At 42.7% G+C, this 16,497-nt stretch overlaps 1 protein-coding gene across 4 annotated transcripts in view; it reads left to right on the top strand.

Moving 5' to 3' along the window:
• Positions 1–16,497, top strand: part of LOC139311779 (alpha-2-macroglobulin-like) — a 78,884-nt gene that overhangs the window by 14,493 nt on the left and 47,894 nt on the right. For 2 of the 4 annotated variants that reach the window (XM_070936287.1, XM_070936288.1), the window contains exons 4-10: positions 4,398–4,450; positions 4,950–4,970; positions 6,216–6,384; positions 8,042–8,126; positions 11,071–11,188; positions 13,798–13,896; positions 15,961–16,075. In XM_070936287.1, the coding sequence (XP_070792388.1) occupies positions 4,398–4,450; positions 4,950–4,970; positions 6,216–6,384; positions 8,042–8,126; positions 11,071–11,188; positions 13,798–13,896; positions 15,961–16,075 (660 nt within the window). The remainder of the gene's footprint in view (positions 1–4,397; positions 4,451–4,949; positions 4,971–6,215; positions 6,385–8,041; positions 8,127–11,070; positions 11,189–13,797; positions 13,897–15,960; positions 16,076–16,497) is intronic. The other 2 variants (XM_070936290.1, XM_070936289.1) reach the window with 1 other exon arrangement.

The following is a 16,497-nucleotide window of genomic DNA, read 5'->3' as shown; positions in this document are numbered from 1 at the left end:
GCACCAGCTTTTACGACCTTTCTTCCCTTGGTTGTTAAGCAAATCACTGCATTTGTGAAGTGATTCGTGCAGTTGTGAAGCGAATCTGGCTTCCTCTGTTGATCCCGTTTTCGGAAGCCGGCTGGTAAGGTTGCAAATGGTGATCACATGATTCCCGGATGCTTGTAACCAGTGGTGGGATTCAAATAATTTAACAACCTGTTCTCTGCTCTCATGACCAGCTGAGTAGGTGTGGCTGAGTGGTCATGTGACTGGGTGGGCATGGCCAATTTGAAATTTCTCCTTAATCCAACTCAGAATAAAATAGCACAATAAAATAGCACTGTTCCAGTATTTAGAATAGTATAGAACAGAACAGAACAGAACAGAACAGAACAGAACGCAATGCAATGCAATGCAATGCAATGCAATGCAATGCAATGCAATGCAATACAATACAATACAATAACAATACAATAACAATAGTTGGAAGGAATCTTAGAGGTCTTCTAGTCCAGCCTCCTGCTTAGGCAGGAAACCCTACACCACGTCAGAAAAATGGTTATCCAATCTCTTCTTAAAAACTTCCAATGTTGGAGCATTTACAACTTCTGGAGGCAAGTTGTTCCACTGATTAATTGTTCTCACTGTCAGGACATTTGAGGGGCTCCTGCAAAAATGAGGGGGTCGATCTATTTTCCAAAGCACCAAACGTCACAACAAGAAACAATGGATGGAACCTAATCAAGGAGAGAAGCAACCTAGAACTAAAGATAAATTTCCTGACAGTTAAAACGATTAATCGGTGGAACAACTTGCCTCCAGAAGTTGTGGGTGCTCCCACACTCGGAGTTCTTAAGAAGAGATTGGACAACCATTTGTCTGAAACGGTATAGGTCCATGATGGCGAACATATGGCACGCATGCCAGAAGTGGTATGCAGAACCCTCTCTATTGGCACGTCCGCCGTCGCCCCAGCTCAGCTTTCTGCAGCGTTTCTTTCGTGAGCTTCTGTTTCCCTGCAAACGACGAAACAGAATCTCACAAAAGAAAAAGGTCTTACCTCTTGCCGCGCTTCCGGTGTTGGAATGCCCCGCCTCCTGCTGGCCAGCTGGCCTTCAGGTCTCTGCTGCGCATGTGCACGAGTATGTCCGTGCATGCATGTTCGCATGTTGCTCATGCGTGTGCATGTTCACTTGCATGTGCGCACATGCACACGTGCAGTTTGGGCACTCGGTGTCTAAAAGATTCGCCATCACTGGTATAGGTTTTCCTGCCTAAGCAGTGGATTGCGCTAGAAGACCTCCAAGGTCGCTTCCAACTTCTATTCTATTCTATTCTATTCTATTCTATTCTATTCTATTCTATTCTATTCTATTCTATTCTATTCTATTCTATTCTATTCTTTAAATGCAGAGCAATTTAATTGAAAGAAACACATTTGAAAATGAGAGAAGAATGATGTCTCTTTTTGCTAACTTAAAACTAAACATGAATTGAAAAATTAAGGGGTTGACTTAGCATAGCGGCCGCACATGCAAATACGATCAAGATATGAGAAAGATGTAAAAATGTATGGTTTCTATAAAGAACCAATAGAACTAGATCAGATACTAGCAGGGACAGATGAAAAATTAATTTAAAAAATGTAATTTATTGAGCTATTTTGTAGGAGCCTGTAGTCTGCTATGTGTAGGACTGTTTCCTTATCTTGGATGGCAAACCTCAGATAAGGAAGGTTACTCACATATAGGCGCCAGGAAATGGCATTAAGACCCTAACTCTATAAACAAGAGGAACAGGAGGAAAGGAAGTGGGATGTGTGTTAACCCTAAATAACATTATAAGTGCTTAAGCAAAGCAGTAATGGTTAACCAAAGACTCCAGTTACCTGGAAGATTCTGTAGCCAATGAGATGCTGCCAAGTACACTGTAACTTGAAAGTAATAAACTATATAATGTCACTATGTAAGACAATAAAATGACCACATACATCCTCAACCTTTGTGTGAGTGGTCACTACACTATTTATTGAGCATCAAAATGGAAGAAGAACAAGTAAAAGAAACAATGATAGTATGGGCCAAACATACTATAGATAAATGGTAGATAAATGGCAGAAACTGTGGGATAGAAACTATAAATTAACAATGTCAACTGCATATAAGGAAAATTTATATAAAATGTTTTATAGATGGCATTTACCACCAACAAGAATGGCAAAGTTGTTTAAAAACATGTCCGCCAAATGTTGGAAATGGAATCAGATACCGGGTTCGTACTATCATATATATATTTTTTAATTTGATTTATATGCCGCCCTTCTCCGGAGACTCAGGGTGGCTTACAATGCGTTAAGCAATAGCCTTCATACTTTTGTATATTTTGTATATGTGGTCGACATGCCCAAAGGCAAAAAAAAAAAAAAAAAAAATACTGGGCAAAAATACATACATGGTTAGAAAAAAATGGTAAAGCAACATATAGATCTAAAAAAATATTCTTGTTGGGTATCTTACCAGAAAAGTACAATAAAAGGAATACATATTTAATTTTACATGTATAAACAGCAGCGAGAGTTGTTTTTGCACAACAGTGGGAAAATGAAGAGAGCCCTACAGATAAAAGTGTAATAAAAAAATATCAGAATGCGCAGAGATGGATAGATTAACACTTAAAAAGGAAAAGGAAGAAACAGAATATTTTTTAACATGGGATTCGTTTTACCAATGGTTAGCTAACAGAAACAGAAGTTAGAAATTTAAAAGTTTAAGAGAATCATTAATTATACAATGAAAGTTAATTAGTATGGATAGGCAAATATTATGTGATTATTATCAATGCTATGAATATTATTGTTATCATTACTTATTATTCTCAAAATTAACTGTACCCAGACAATACACTGTTCATGTAGATACTGAATTTTACACACACACACCCCACACATATATATATAAGATAGAGATAGACAGACAGACAGACACAATGGATGGAAACTAACCAAAGAGAGAAGCAACCTAGGACTAAGGAGAGATTTCCTAAGGGTGACACCAATCAACCAGTGGAATAGCTTGCCTTCAGAAGTTGAAACATAGAAACACCATTGCAACCCTATTCCAAATTAATAAAATCAATTCTGCTTAAGAACTGGTTCTCCTGAACAGGTGCGAACCGGCTGAATCCCATCACTGCTTGTAACTATTGTAAATTCATGCTAGTTCCCAAGTGTCCAAATTTTGATCGTGTGATCATAAAGAGTCTGTGATGGTCAGAAGGATCACTGTAAGCAACTTTTTTCAACAGCACTGAAAAAAGTGACTTATGACCATTTTTCACAGTTACAACCTTTGCAGCCTTCCCATAATCCTATTATCATAATTTAGACACTTGGCAAGTGACTCATATTTCTGACAGTTGCACTGTCCCAGAGTCATGTGATCACTTTTTGGGACTTTCTGATTAGCAAATTCAAAGCCAGATTCATTTAAGAACCAAGTTACTAACTTATCAACTGCAGCGGTTCACTGAGGAGAGAAAAGTCGTAAAATGAGGCAAAACTCATTTAACAAATGTCTCACTGAACAATGTAAATTTTGGGCTGTTGTGGTCGTAAGTCGAGGACTACTTATACGTAACCTGGAGATGACCCATAATCATTTCCCAACACTATCTACTGAGTGGAATAAAGCCAGGATAGACATAACCACTTGACTTCTTCAGGGTCAGGAATCCTCCTTGTTCTTCTCTGGTTGGCTGGACCCTGCAGTTCATCAAGGAAAAGAGACAAACCAGAGTGTCTCCAGAGAAGGGCAACCAAAGGGAAGGAGGATAAAAATATCTATGATAAATGATTGGAGATAGTGGGTATGCTCTTCACCTTGGAGCAGAGACGACTATGTGGAGGTCTGACGGCAGTCATCATGTATGTCTTAGCTGCTCAATTTTGGGGGAATTGAGCAATTTCTAGGAGACATGAAACAATAGTCTAAATGTCAGAAAAGTGCATTATGATTGGACATCAGAAAAAAATGTCTTAATGGAGCTGGATGGCCTTGACTACCCAGGAGGAAGGATTGGCAGAAGGATTTAAAGAAAAGCTGGATGGCCACCTACTAGGAGTGCTGCAGCAGTTTATTACTGCCCTGGGCAGGGGTCGGACTAATATTTTTCAACTGTAGCAACTTGAATACGTGTAGACTTCAATTCCCAGAATTCCACAGCCAGCACGGAATCTTCTGGAAAGATCCCATGGCTGGCCGGGGAATTCTGGGAGCTGAAGTCCACACGTCTTCAAATTGTCAAGTACGAGAAAACACTGGACTGCAGTAAATGATCTCCAAGATCCCTTCTATATTTTAATATTTGTACATTTAGTGGCTACTTTCCCCACATATTCTCCCTCTTGTCTTTTGCAGTTCAGTTTCGCATCGTCTCCATGGATAAAGATTTCCATCCTACGAAGAAGAAGGTAAATTTTGAGGGGTACTAAGAGATGGTGGCATCTCTGTGCGAAAACATTCAATTCATGCTCTCCCCTGGGTCAATTCCCCTCCAGGGGAATTGTATGGAGCCCTCCCTCCTCACATATAACATTGAACTCAGTGTGTGTGTGGAGATACCCCTGGATGAAAACTAGCGAAGACTGATGGAGTAATTGCAGGTTTTGGATTAGTGCTAAGCTTAAATTTACTCTTAGTCATGAAAACTGGCTGGGTGACCTTGTGGCTATGCACTGTCAACCAACCAACCTCACAGGGTGGTTGTTATGGGTGTGTGTGTGGGAATTCTAAGAGTAGTTCCTTGAGGTAAGGCAAGATACAAATAAATACATATCAAAATGATAATGCAGTATAAAAGAATCTCCCATATCCCTTTTTTTATCTATTTACTCTTTTTCTCTATCCTCATGTTCACTTCTTGGTGTCTCTGATATTCCTGTGTTTTGTTTTGTTTTTTTGTCTCCACAGTTTCCATTTGTGTACATCCAGGTATGTGCTGAAAGGTCATAGCAGTGCCAGCTCCATGGCTGATTGGACCTCATTGCTCTCTGGATGGGAGGCCACCAGGAAATACGAGGGCTACAGGCTCTTGGGAAATCAGAATGAGCAACCATTTCCAGATCGTTGTCCAGAAAATGACACAAGGAGATCTCTTGGTGGCGAGAGAGAGATATTTTTAAAGTAGCTAATATCAAGTCCCGTTTCACTTTGTTAAGAATGGGGCTATTTTACAGAGTCCCTTAAAGTAGCAAACTTAATTCTGTTGGGAAACGAGGGATATTTTGTCTTTGACAGGTCCATTCCTATCTTCTTTACTAGGAATGGGGCTGAATGAGAGTCCTTTCCTTGCATTTGATCACAGAAACAGTAGCATCGATCAAGAAATCAATTAAAGACATGAATCAACTTCCTGCATAAAGTAGTTCATAGGTTTAGTGCTACCATTTCTGGGCTGCAATTCCTCAAAGTGTCCACTAGATGGCAGCAGAATGGTGAGCTACTCAGTGAACACATTCCTTCCATCTAGTGGTCCTCTGGAGTAAGGCAGTGCTATCTGGCAACCAGCCGAGAGGCTTGTTTTTTTTTTTGTTTCACTCCTTTCTTTCTTAAATTAGTTGCTCTAAAGTTAAGTGTTCAAGGAACTATGTCCCAGCCTCCTTCAGCTTGTACAATCTGAGCTCGAACATCCCTTTGTCTAATGGTAGAGCCTTCTTGCTAAAAGCAATAGCACTTAGACTTATATACCGCTTCACAGTGCTTTACCGCCCTCTCTAAGCGGGTTACAGTCAGCATATTGCTCCCAACGATCTGGGTCCTCATTTTACCGACCTCAGAAGGATGTAAGGCTAAGTCAATCTTGAGCCTGGTGAGGTTCAAACTGCCAAATTGCAGTCAGCTGGCAGTCAGCAGAAGTAGCCTGCAGTACTGCATTCTAACCACTGCGCCACCACGACTCTAAAACCTACAGCCACCATCTCCAAATTGAGGCTTTCAGAAAATTAGGGAGTACAACTCTCTGAATTTCCACCCAGCACAGCAATTGTCCTTGCTGGGTGCAGATCCTGAGAGTTTAAGCCCAAAATATATGTGGGCCTCTGGAAGGCTGTCATATCCAAATATACTGCGAATACCACTCAGAGAATGGGATTGTAGGACTACTTTGTCTGGGTCATGAACCACTAATTCTAGAACAATTCTGGTTTATGGACAAACTTGCTATCTTGTTCTTTCCAGGATCCCCAAAAGAACCGGGTGTTCCAGTGGAGAGATGTGGAGGTTCCATTGGGCATAATCCAGCTTTCCTATTCTCTGTCTTCCGATCCCCTCTTGGGCACCTACAAAGTGGTCATAGAGAAAGACTCCACAAAAGTTGCAGAAGACAGCTTTGATGTGGAAGAATACGGTAAGGAGATCCAGTTTGCCCTTCTTTTCTTTCTTCCCCCTCCCTTCCTGCTTCCTTTCTCCCTCCTCTTTCCTTCCTTCCTTCCTCCCTCCCTCTTCTGTCCCTCTAACCAACCTTCCTTCCTTCCTTCCTTCCTTCCTTCCTTCCTTCCTTCCTTCCTTCCTTCCTTCCTATTCTGTCTGGTTGAATTAAGGTTTATTTGTCGCAATGAAGTTGTAGCAGCTTAATCTGCACACTGAAGATTTAAATGCCTCTTCATGTTGAGCTGGTAGGTTTAAAAAACATTCCTCCTAGAACATTCATATTTAGGATTATTTTTAATGATGAAAAAAGCAGGATGGAAATGGAAGTAAGTACCATATTTTCGGAGTATAAGATGCATTACACCCCCCCCCCCGCCAAGTGGGTGGAAATGTCTGTGCATTTTATAAAGTCAATATTGCAGCGAGGGGTGGTGGTGCAGTGCCGATCAGCTGCTCTAGAATGGGCAGTGGTGGACAACGGGCCATGGAGGAATTGGTGGCGAATGGCCGGTGGCAAACAGGCTGCGTTGAAGAGGCGCTGCCGCAGAATGGACAGCAAATGGGCCGTGGGGAACAGCCGCCGGTGGCGAACAGGCAGCGGTGAACGAGCCAGATGAATATCGGATGGATGCTGGGAGGCAGAGGCAGATTTTTTTTTTCTTGTTTTCCTCCCCAAAAGCTAGGTGCCTCTTATAGTCTGAAAAATTTGGGGAGGAAAGAAGGAAGGAGGGAGAAGAAAGAAAGGAAGAACGGAGGGAAGGAAGAAAGGAAGGAGGAATTAAGGAAAGGAGGAGGGAGAGAATGAATGGATGAATGAATAAATGAATAAATATTTGGCAATGAGGGATTTAGCAGGCCAATGAGGGATTTAGCAGACCTTATAATTCTGTTTATTTTGTTTAATTCAGTGGTGGGTTCCTCCCAGTTCGGCCCGGTTCCACCGAGCCGGTAGCGGTGACGATATGATGTCACCGAACCAGTTCTGCCCCCCCGCATTATTCTTACCTTTTATTTGGCCCCACCCTCAATCTATTGCTGCCTCCTGAGTCCCAGCTGATCGGCTAGAAGGAAAAAAACTGTTTAAACTCTTGCCGCAGGACTTCAAAGGGCCGCCCTATAGCTGATCAGTGGTAAAAGGCAGTTTGGTGGTAGACCGGTGCCTCCAAAAGCAAATGAGTAGACTGGTGCCTGCAAAAATAAATGGGTAGACCAGTGCCTCCAAAAACAAATGAGTAGACCAGTGCCTCCAACAATAAATGGGTAAGCCGGTGCCTCCAAAAACAAATAAGTAGACCGGTACAGCTCTGGAAGCAGTTAAAAGCCTGGTAGACCAGTACCTCTGCTAAATCCTAAAGAATTGTCACATGACCATCAAGCCACGCCCACAAAATAAGTCACGCCCACAGAACCTCTTATTAAAAAAATTTAGAACCCACCCCTAGTTTAATTGTAAGACTCACTTTCTCCAACAGATTTAACACTGATCTGGTTACTCAGCAAAATTAACCCATTTTCTGAGATTAGAGATAATGATTTACCAACTAATTACATACAGATCACAGGTGAATATGGAGTCTCTGGGTCAGGAAGTTAATATTTTCATGACTTTCTTTTTTTCCCTTTCCTCTTTCTAGTTCTGCCCAAATTTGAGGTTTTGGTGAAGGCCCCGAAGCTCATCCAGGTTGTGACTAAGGAAATAGAAGTCAGTGTGTGTGGCAGGTACGTGATGCTCATCTATTCTCCCTTTCCCATTGTGAGCAGAAGGTGCAGGAGTTTCCTGGTGTGTGTTCTGATCCAGCCTTCGCAAGTAATGATAGGGTGCTTACTCATGAGTAAAACAAACCCCTTTCCAAAACAGGGCAGGAACAGTAACAAAAAAATAAATGGAATTAGTCCCAACAAAGCTGGCTCTGGCCAAGGAATCCGAATTGCTTGTTGTATACTAGAAAACGAACAGTTGTCTGTGACAGCCGGTCACTCCCAAAGCCTTCCTATTTATTTCCCAGCCAAGGAAGGACTGGCTAGTGTTGTCAGCTTTTTCCTGAGAGCCGGCATATTGCTTTCTTTGCTCTCCTCTCCTTCCTTCCCTTACTCATCATGTAAGACAGCTGCCTCTCCACCTAGGGGATGATGGAAGGCCCTGGCTCTGCCTCTGATGCCATTTCCTTATCAGAGGCTTCCAAAGGCTCCGAAGCTGGCCCAGTCTCTCCCTCAACCTCCTCCTCGTCTGACTCTGCTGCTAGCTCTGCTGGCAGCCGACGGGCCACAACAGCAGAAGAAAGGGAGGATGGAAAATCTGCTCCTGTTTGGGTTTTGCTCACTTCTTGGTAATATCATCATAATAGTGATGATGATGATGGTAATAATTTACTTCCTTCTGAAGGAAATCGGAGCAGAATAATAAAAACATATTTCATAAGAAATAACAACATACAATAACCCATAGATAGAAATAAATATACATGGAGGCTCTGGAGGTAATAAACCTAATAGATAAATATTAATGAAGCTGGTGAGAGAGAAAGTATAACAGTAATAAGCAGAGTTCCCTTTAAGGCAATCTAGTCCCAGTCAGGCTGTTATTGTGAAAGGCTGGGCGAACAAGGGTTGTTTAAACAAATAGAGCAGAAACAAGCAGAAAGAATGAAAAAATCCTGGCTGCAAGATTTGCTCTTTAAAAGTATCGGGAAATTGCCCAGAGTCATACTGGTCTGAGATGATGGATAAATGGCAAAAATAACATATACAATATACCCATATTTTTCGGAGTATAAGACGCCCTGGAATATAAGATGCACCTTAGTTTTTGGGGAGGAAAATAGGGGAAAAAAATTCTGCCTACCAGGTATTCATCTGGTTAATGTCCTTAGCCTGGTCAGCTTCGGCACATTAGTTCACTCACTGGTTTTGAGGTTGCAGCTGATTGGGGCTAAAAACAGATTCTAAAGCACAGCTGATCGTCAGAGAGAGCCCCAGTGACTAAAGCAGGCAAAGCACGAAAGGAGTAAGAGAAGGCAGCAGCTGTTCCGGGTAGCCATTTTGGGCACTGTGCGCGTTTTCAGCCTCTAAACGTGTTGCATTTTCGGGCGGCGATTGGCAGCGATGTGCTTTGGCAATCCCCACAGCCTTGAACTCAAACTCTAAACGCTCTCAAACAGAGCGTTTAGAGGCTGAAAATGTGATGTGCGGAGCCCAAAACACAAGCCATTCTCAGTGGCAATCTCTGCAGCCAGGAAGAGGATGTGCAGAGGCCGCTGGGTGGGGGCCAGCAGCTGGGCGAGGTTACATTCAGAGTATAAGACGCACCCAAATTTTCAGACTCTTTTAGGAGGGAAAAAAGTGCGTCTTATACTCTGAAAAATACGGTAATATAAAATCAATGATAACCTGACCTAATTAAAAAAAAATGATAACTAATTATGAAAGAAAGAAAACCAAACTTAGATATATATGAGCCATATACATTAAAATAACATTTTTTAAAAAATAGCCAAATATATGTGTCCCAGGATAATGTTGCAGGATCCAATCTGAGTTGGTCAGCGGAACCAGAGGTTCAGTCTTCCGAGTTTCGAAGTTGTGCTGCTCCATCCTCAGGGAACTACTTCTCTGCAGAATGTGTGCAACGGGCTGTTCTATGCATAGTATTTATGTAGTGCCTAGTTCTGTGTGGCTCTTTGTTGTTAATTGTGGATATTGACATCTGGCTATTAAGTTGTTGGTTGTTGTTTCCCTGGCTATTAAGTCATTGGTTATTATTTCCCTTAATTAATTAATTAATTAATAATAATTAATTATTATTATTTTTTTATTGAAAAGTTTTTCAAATACAAATTTTTCCCCCTTCCCCCCCCACTCCCTAACCCCCCCTCCCCCTCCCCTCCCCCCCTGGCTTCTGCAAGATGAAATCCAAATTAATATCACATTATATAATACTTTACCACCCTTTTACACCACCCCCTATGTGCTAAACATTTCTTTCTAACATTATTATTATGTCCCCCGCATACTATACGTTTCAAACAACATTCGGCTATGAAACTATATAATAAATCCTGATTTGGCATTTATTCTACTCATAATCCACCCCCATACGTATATCTCTTAACTCAAATCTTTTAAGTATATTAATATCTAAACATAACATCCCTTTTCCTGAACTAAGCAATCAGTAACGTTACCTATCACCTTGTACCATATCAATTTTATTTCACCCACTATCCTACAGGTCTACCATACATAATATATTTAATATCCTTATTCTTCTGCCCATATCACTAAAAGATATTTCCATATATAAATAAAACCCTCAAATGACTTTAAATTTGTATTCCATATAGTATCTTCTGTAATGTCTTTCAACTAGATTGTTAATTCCATCGACCATGTTAGGGTAACATAATTAATTATTATTAATTGTTGTTTCCAAACAACAACCAATGACTTAATATCTGTCTATCAATACCCCAATTAGCAACAAAAAGCCACACATAACTGGGCACCATATAAATACTATGCATTCTGGAGAGAGAGAGAGAGGGGAAGGAGGGAGGGAGAGGGAGAGAGAGACTAACCCAAGTGACTAACTCAGATTGATCTTCTTTCTCTATGCAACCACCTCGCTATTTGTGTTTTTGTTCCCATTGGTGGGTTCTGATTCCAGGTACACCTATGGGAAACCTGTGCCTGGCCTGGTGAAACTGAGCTTCTGCCGGCATCCCGAACGACTGCCTTTCCAGTGTAATAGTGGTAAAAGTATGTGTAAAGAATTTGAAGGCAAGGTAAGGGCCAGCAAGTTTCCAGAGCTGGGATATCTTTGTAGACCTATTTTAAACCTAATTTTTTGCTGGTTTTTTTTTTTTTTTTAAATGGGGATTATATTTTCTTGAATCATTCTGACAAACAGTAGGGAGGGTGATCATACAGACAACTGATTGTTGAGACAATTGAAAATGGTTCAGACAATTGAAAATAATGCTCACTCTATTGAAACTGTATGGGAAAAGTTAGCAAAAAGAGACATCATTCTTCCCTCATTTTCAAACGTGTTTCTTTCAATAAAATTGCTCTGCATTTAAAGAATAGAATAGGATAAGATAGACAAGACAGGACAGGACAGGACAGGACAGGACAGGACAGGACAGGACAGAGTTGGAAGGGACCTTGGAGGTCTTCTAGTTCAATCCCCTGCTTAGGCAGGAAAACCTATAACAGGGGTGTCGAACTCAAGGCCTGCTTAAATCCAGCCCGCGGGGCTGGCCTGGAAATATCAAAGGACTGGCCTGTGGTGCCTCTGGCGGCTAAAATAGGCCGCGTGCGACCCTCCCGCACCTCGTTTTTACCCTCCATGCTTCCTGCAGCACTGCAGCCGAAACCAAGCTGAAACCGGACTGAAAAGGGGCAACACGGCCTGTTTTTGGCCAGCACAGGAGGGCATGGAAGATGAAAACAAGTTCAGGGAGGCCGTGCGCAGACCCCCCGCATCCTGTTTTGGCCGGTAGGGTGTTGCAGGAGGCATCAGTCCCGTCCCCCCCTACCTCCGGCCCATGGAGGAGAACTACTATGCTGTTCCGGCCCACAAAGAAATCCAGTTTGATACCCCTGACCTATACCATTTCAGACAAATTGTTGTCCAATCTCTTCTTACAAACTTCCAGTGTTGGGGCACCCACAACTTCTGGAGGCAAGTTGTTCCATTGATTAGTTGTTTTAACTGTTAGGAAATGTCTCCTTAGTTCTAAGTTGCTTCTCTCCTTGATTAGTTTCCATCCATTGTTTCCTGTCCTGCCCTCAGGGGCTTTGGAGAATAGTTTGACTCCCTCTTCTTTGTGGCAGCCCCTGAGATATTGGAAAGCTGCTATCATGTAACCCCCTAGTCTTTCTTTTCCTTAAACATTCCCAATTCCACCAACATATCCAATTGCTGCATTTCCCCCGTTTCTTTTCATCTTAACCATTCCACATTCTCTTTGATTATATGCTTTGCAAAACCTTTTGCTCTATATACATACCACACAGTATCTTTCTCTCATCCTCATGGTTTACACCAAGCATTTTCTGATCTGCGTTTCTACTCATCCACAGCTTCTCCCACTTTAGAGTAACTCCGTGCACTTTTTTTTTTTTTTTTTAATTTGATTTATATGCCGCCCTTCTCTGGAGACTCAGGGCGGCTTACAATGCGTTAAGCAATAGCCTTCATACTTTTGTATATTTATACAAAGTCAGCTTATTGCCCCCACAAACTGGGTCCTCATTTCACCTACCTTAGAAAGGATGGAAGGCTGAGTCAACCTTGAGCCTTGGAGAGATTCGAACCAGCAGTAATTGCAGGCAGCTGTGTTAATAACAGGGTGCGTAGACCACTGTACTATCAAGGCTCTTCTGCGGCATTCTGTAATTCTTCTCTTGTTATCTCTTTGTGCAGCTTCCTCATCTTCTTCTCTTACCCCTGTTTACTATTTCTTCTGAAATAATATTTTTTTTCATACTGGGTTTGAACCACTCAACAATATTAACACAAACACCATTTGGCTAAAAAGGGACATCTTCAAGTAGAAGAGATCTCCATTTCTGGCTATGGGCCAATATTGTTTGAAGATAGGTCGTGTAGCTCTAAACTGGGAGCGAAGAGGTAAACAGAGATAGTCCTTGACTTACAACCATTTGTTTGGCAATCATTCAAAAATATGACGGTGATGAAAAGAGTGATTTATGACCAGTCTTTGCACTTACGATTGTCACAATATTCCCATAGTCACAAGTTCAAAACTTGCTGTTAATTGAACCACCCAGATGAGCATAGATTAACTCCAAAATTAACATCAGACGAACAATGAAGAAATAAACAATACCCCGATCAAAGACCTTACAAAGAAACTAATAGTAAAGAGCCCAGCCAAAGAACCAACAAGACCACTCCCACCAGCACTGACAGGCAAGCCACTAGTACAGGGGCCCACAAGCTTTTTAAACAGGGGGCCAAGTCACGGTCCCTCAGACTGTTGGGGGGGGGCGGACCAGCTGGGGGGGCATGTCTAGGTGGTCACATGACTGGGTGGGCATGGGCAGATGGGCGTGGCTATTTGGTCATGTGACTGGGAGAGCGTGGCCAATTTAGCAGTCTTGCCACTTGCCTAACTTCATTACAACAGCAGCTTCAGGCTCCTTAAAACTCAGTAAACTCAAGTTTTGTCAATTCTTCTCAGCTTCAAGGAGCTTACAATCAACAAGTCTCTTTCTCTCTCTCTCTCTGTCTATCACTCTCTCTCTCTTTTTCTCTCTAACTCTCTTTCTCTCTCTCTCTCTCTCTCTGTCTCTGATGGGGTGGGGAGTAACCCCTGAACTGGTGGTGGGGAGGTGGGGCACCACAACAATCTGACGTCTGAAGACAGATGAGCTGGGCGCCGACAATGACCTGGTCGGTGGAGAGCCCAAGACCAGCTGGGAGGCTGGGCATCACAACACAGGCGGCATGCAGGCTCTGCAGGTAAAGTAGGAGGTGAGAGCAAGCCGCCGCTACTTAGGCAGGGTGGTTTCTGCAAACACCTAGGAAGGGCTCTGAGCACACAGTCTCCTCCCTCCCCACTTAGGCAGGGCAGGCTCTGCAAACACCCAGGAAGGCTCTGATTCCTCCATCTCCCATGCGCTCCCCTCTCTCCCCATGTGCGTCAGTCCATTGGCCGCAGGTATCACCCCTCTCCCAGGTTGCCGCCCCCCGTCCACCCGCCGACCTGCACCTTTCGGCCTTACTTTTGCAAGCAGTGGTGAGCAGAAGTGCATGGGCAGCGATGAGCAGAAGTACAGAGAAGTACGGCTGCATTCTGCAAGGTATATATTAGGCCGACAGCTGTAGGAGGGGTGATGAGAGTGGCGGGAAAAGCCAGCCATGCAAGGAGTGGGTGGGAGGCGATGGGCGGAGCGGGGCTTAATCCAACCACTGAGTGGGCCAGATATATTGTGCTGGTGGGCTGTATCTGGCCCACTGGCCGTAGTTTGAGGACCCCTGCACTAGAATATAAACTGAGAGCAAACCCTTACTAGCATTGATGATGTTACCTAGTTGGGTAACAAAACGTCTGAAAGAAAACAACCAAGTTCAGAGAGCCCCAAGGCTCCTTCCCAACTCATTTAACAACCAACTTGCTTAGAGATGGAAATTTCAGTCCCAATTGTGGTTATAAGTCAAGGACTTCTATATCAAGGTGAGAATGACTGAGGCAATGGGAGAAAATTCAGAAAAGCATTCAGAAGGTCTAATGAAAAAGAGATAAAGATGCTCTAATGTTGGGAAAGGTGTAAGGAAAGAGAAGAAGAGGAAGTCCAGCAGGAAGGTGGTGGGTCTCAGTTACAGTGACGGGGGCACCGCTGAGAGACCTGAAAGAACAAGTTGGAGTTAGCAAAATTGGCTTGAAGGCACATAATCAATTTACACTGGTCTACAAATTTTGGGAAATTATCAACCTCCGAGATAAAATGTGTTAATTCTTACATATTTTGATTAGATGAACGAGAAAATAGGTGATAAAGGTGCTGGGTAGCTAAAGTTCTCAAGATGTTTCACAATGAAGATTTATGTGCAGCCGAGAATATTTACCAACAAGGGAGGGAGGTGTCTCATGATCATTCATGACGCCTCGTAACTTCTCGACAAAGTACGGTAGAACAATGAAAATGGTACCACCTGGCAGTGTATCAATTTACCTTCACTTTGAGAACAGCAAGGCAGACGGCTATGAAAACCACGTTGCTTGGGTCCTATAAAGCTCCTGGTGCAAACATGTCACTGAAAATTCACTTCTTACACTCGCATTTAGACTATTTCCCTTTGAACTGTGGGGCAGTGAGTGAGGAGCATGAGGAGAGATTCCACCAGGATATCGCAGGCATGGAGAAAGGATACCGAAGGAAACGGAGTCCGTCCATGCTTTCCGATTACTGCTGGAATCTCCCCAGGGATGATCCTACTGCAGTTCACAAGAGAAAAGCTAAAAAGCCCAGTTTAGCTACTGAATAAAGATGGAACCTTGTTCTTTAATCTGATGTTAGCGCTTGTCAGTTTTTCATGCAAAAAGCATAAAAAATGTCATACGAAAAACCAATACATGAATGGAAAGTTACTGGTTTCAATAAAAATAATACATTTGTAATGATTGGGATGGCACCATTCTCATTGCGATATCATATTTTGCAGAGACGGTACGGAGCATAATTCCACATCCCCCTCGCAATTTTGAATTGTTTTGATTCAATTTTGACCTGAAGCTGTATCTTGGAAACTGGAGCCAATTAATATTCAGGACTTAATTTTCCTTTACTGGTGATCTGATTCTGGTAAAATTAATCAATCAAAACCAATCAATCAATTCAGAAGGAGGTTGAGCTCAGTACAGATAGCCCTCAATTTACAACAGTTCATTTGGTGAGGGTGTGAAGTTACAGCAGCACTGGAAAAAGAGACACACACAAGGCATCAGGTTGAAAAACAAGGAACGCAAGAGGTTATTTGCAAAGGGATCACAGGCTGCTGTTTCTTGGTTGTTGTGGCATGCAGGCAGATGGAGACGGCTGTTTCTCCAAGGTGGTGAACACGGAAGAGCTCAACCTGATGTGGCTCGGTTTTTCAATGGCCATCGCCGTAGAAGGCAAAATCACAGAGGAAGGGACAGGTAACCTTCATGAAACAGAAGAGGACCAACGGGCTGACAGGATGGCCCAGAACCAGAGCTAAAGCTTCCATTTCCTACAAGGAAGGTTTGGGAGAAAAGCAATCGCAACAGCACTTATACCATTTCACAGTGCTTGGTGGTGCAGTGGTTAGAATGCAGTACTGCAGGCTACTTCTGCTGAGTGCTGGCTGCCTGCAATTTGACAGTTCGAATCTCACCAGGCTCAAAGTTGACTCAGCCTTCCATCCTTCCGAGGTGGGTAAAATGAGGACCCAGATTGTTGGGGGCAATAGGTTGACTCTGTAAACCACTTAGAGAGGGCTGTAAAGCACTGTGAAGCGATATATAGGTCTAAGGACTATTGCTATTACAGTGCTCTCTAAGTGGTTTACAGAGTCAGCCCCCAACAATCTGGGTCCTCA

This window comes from Pituophis catenifer, unplaced genomic scaffold, assembly GCF_029215685.1.
Source record: "Pituophis catenifer annectens isolate HBS135680 unplaced genomic scaffold, rPitCat1.0.hap2 SCAF_2, whole genome shotgun sequence".
In the NCBI taxonomy this organism is placed as follows: Eukaryota; Metazoa; Chordata; class Lepidosauria; order Squamata; family Colubridae; genus Pituophis; species Pituophis catenifer.
Note: the sequence above shows the minus strand (reverse complement) of the source record. Positions and strands in the feature narration are given on the sequence as shown.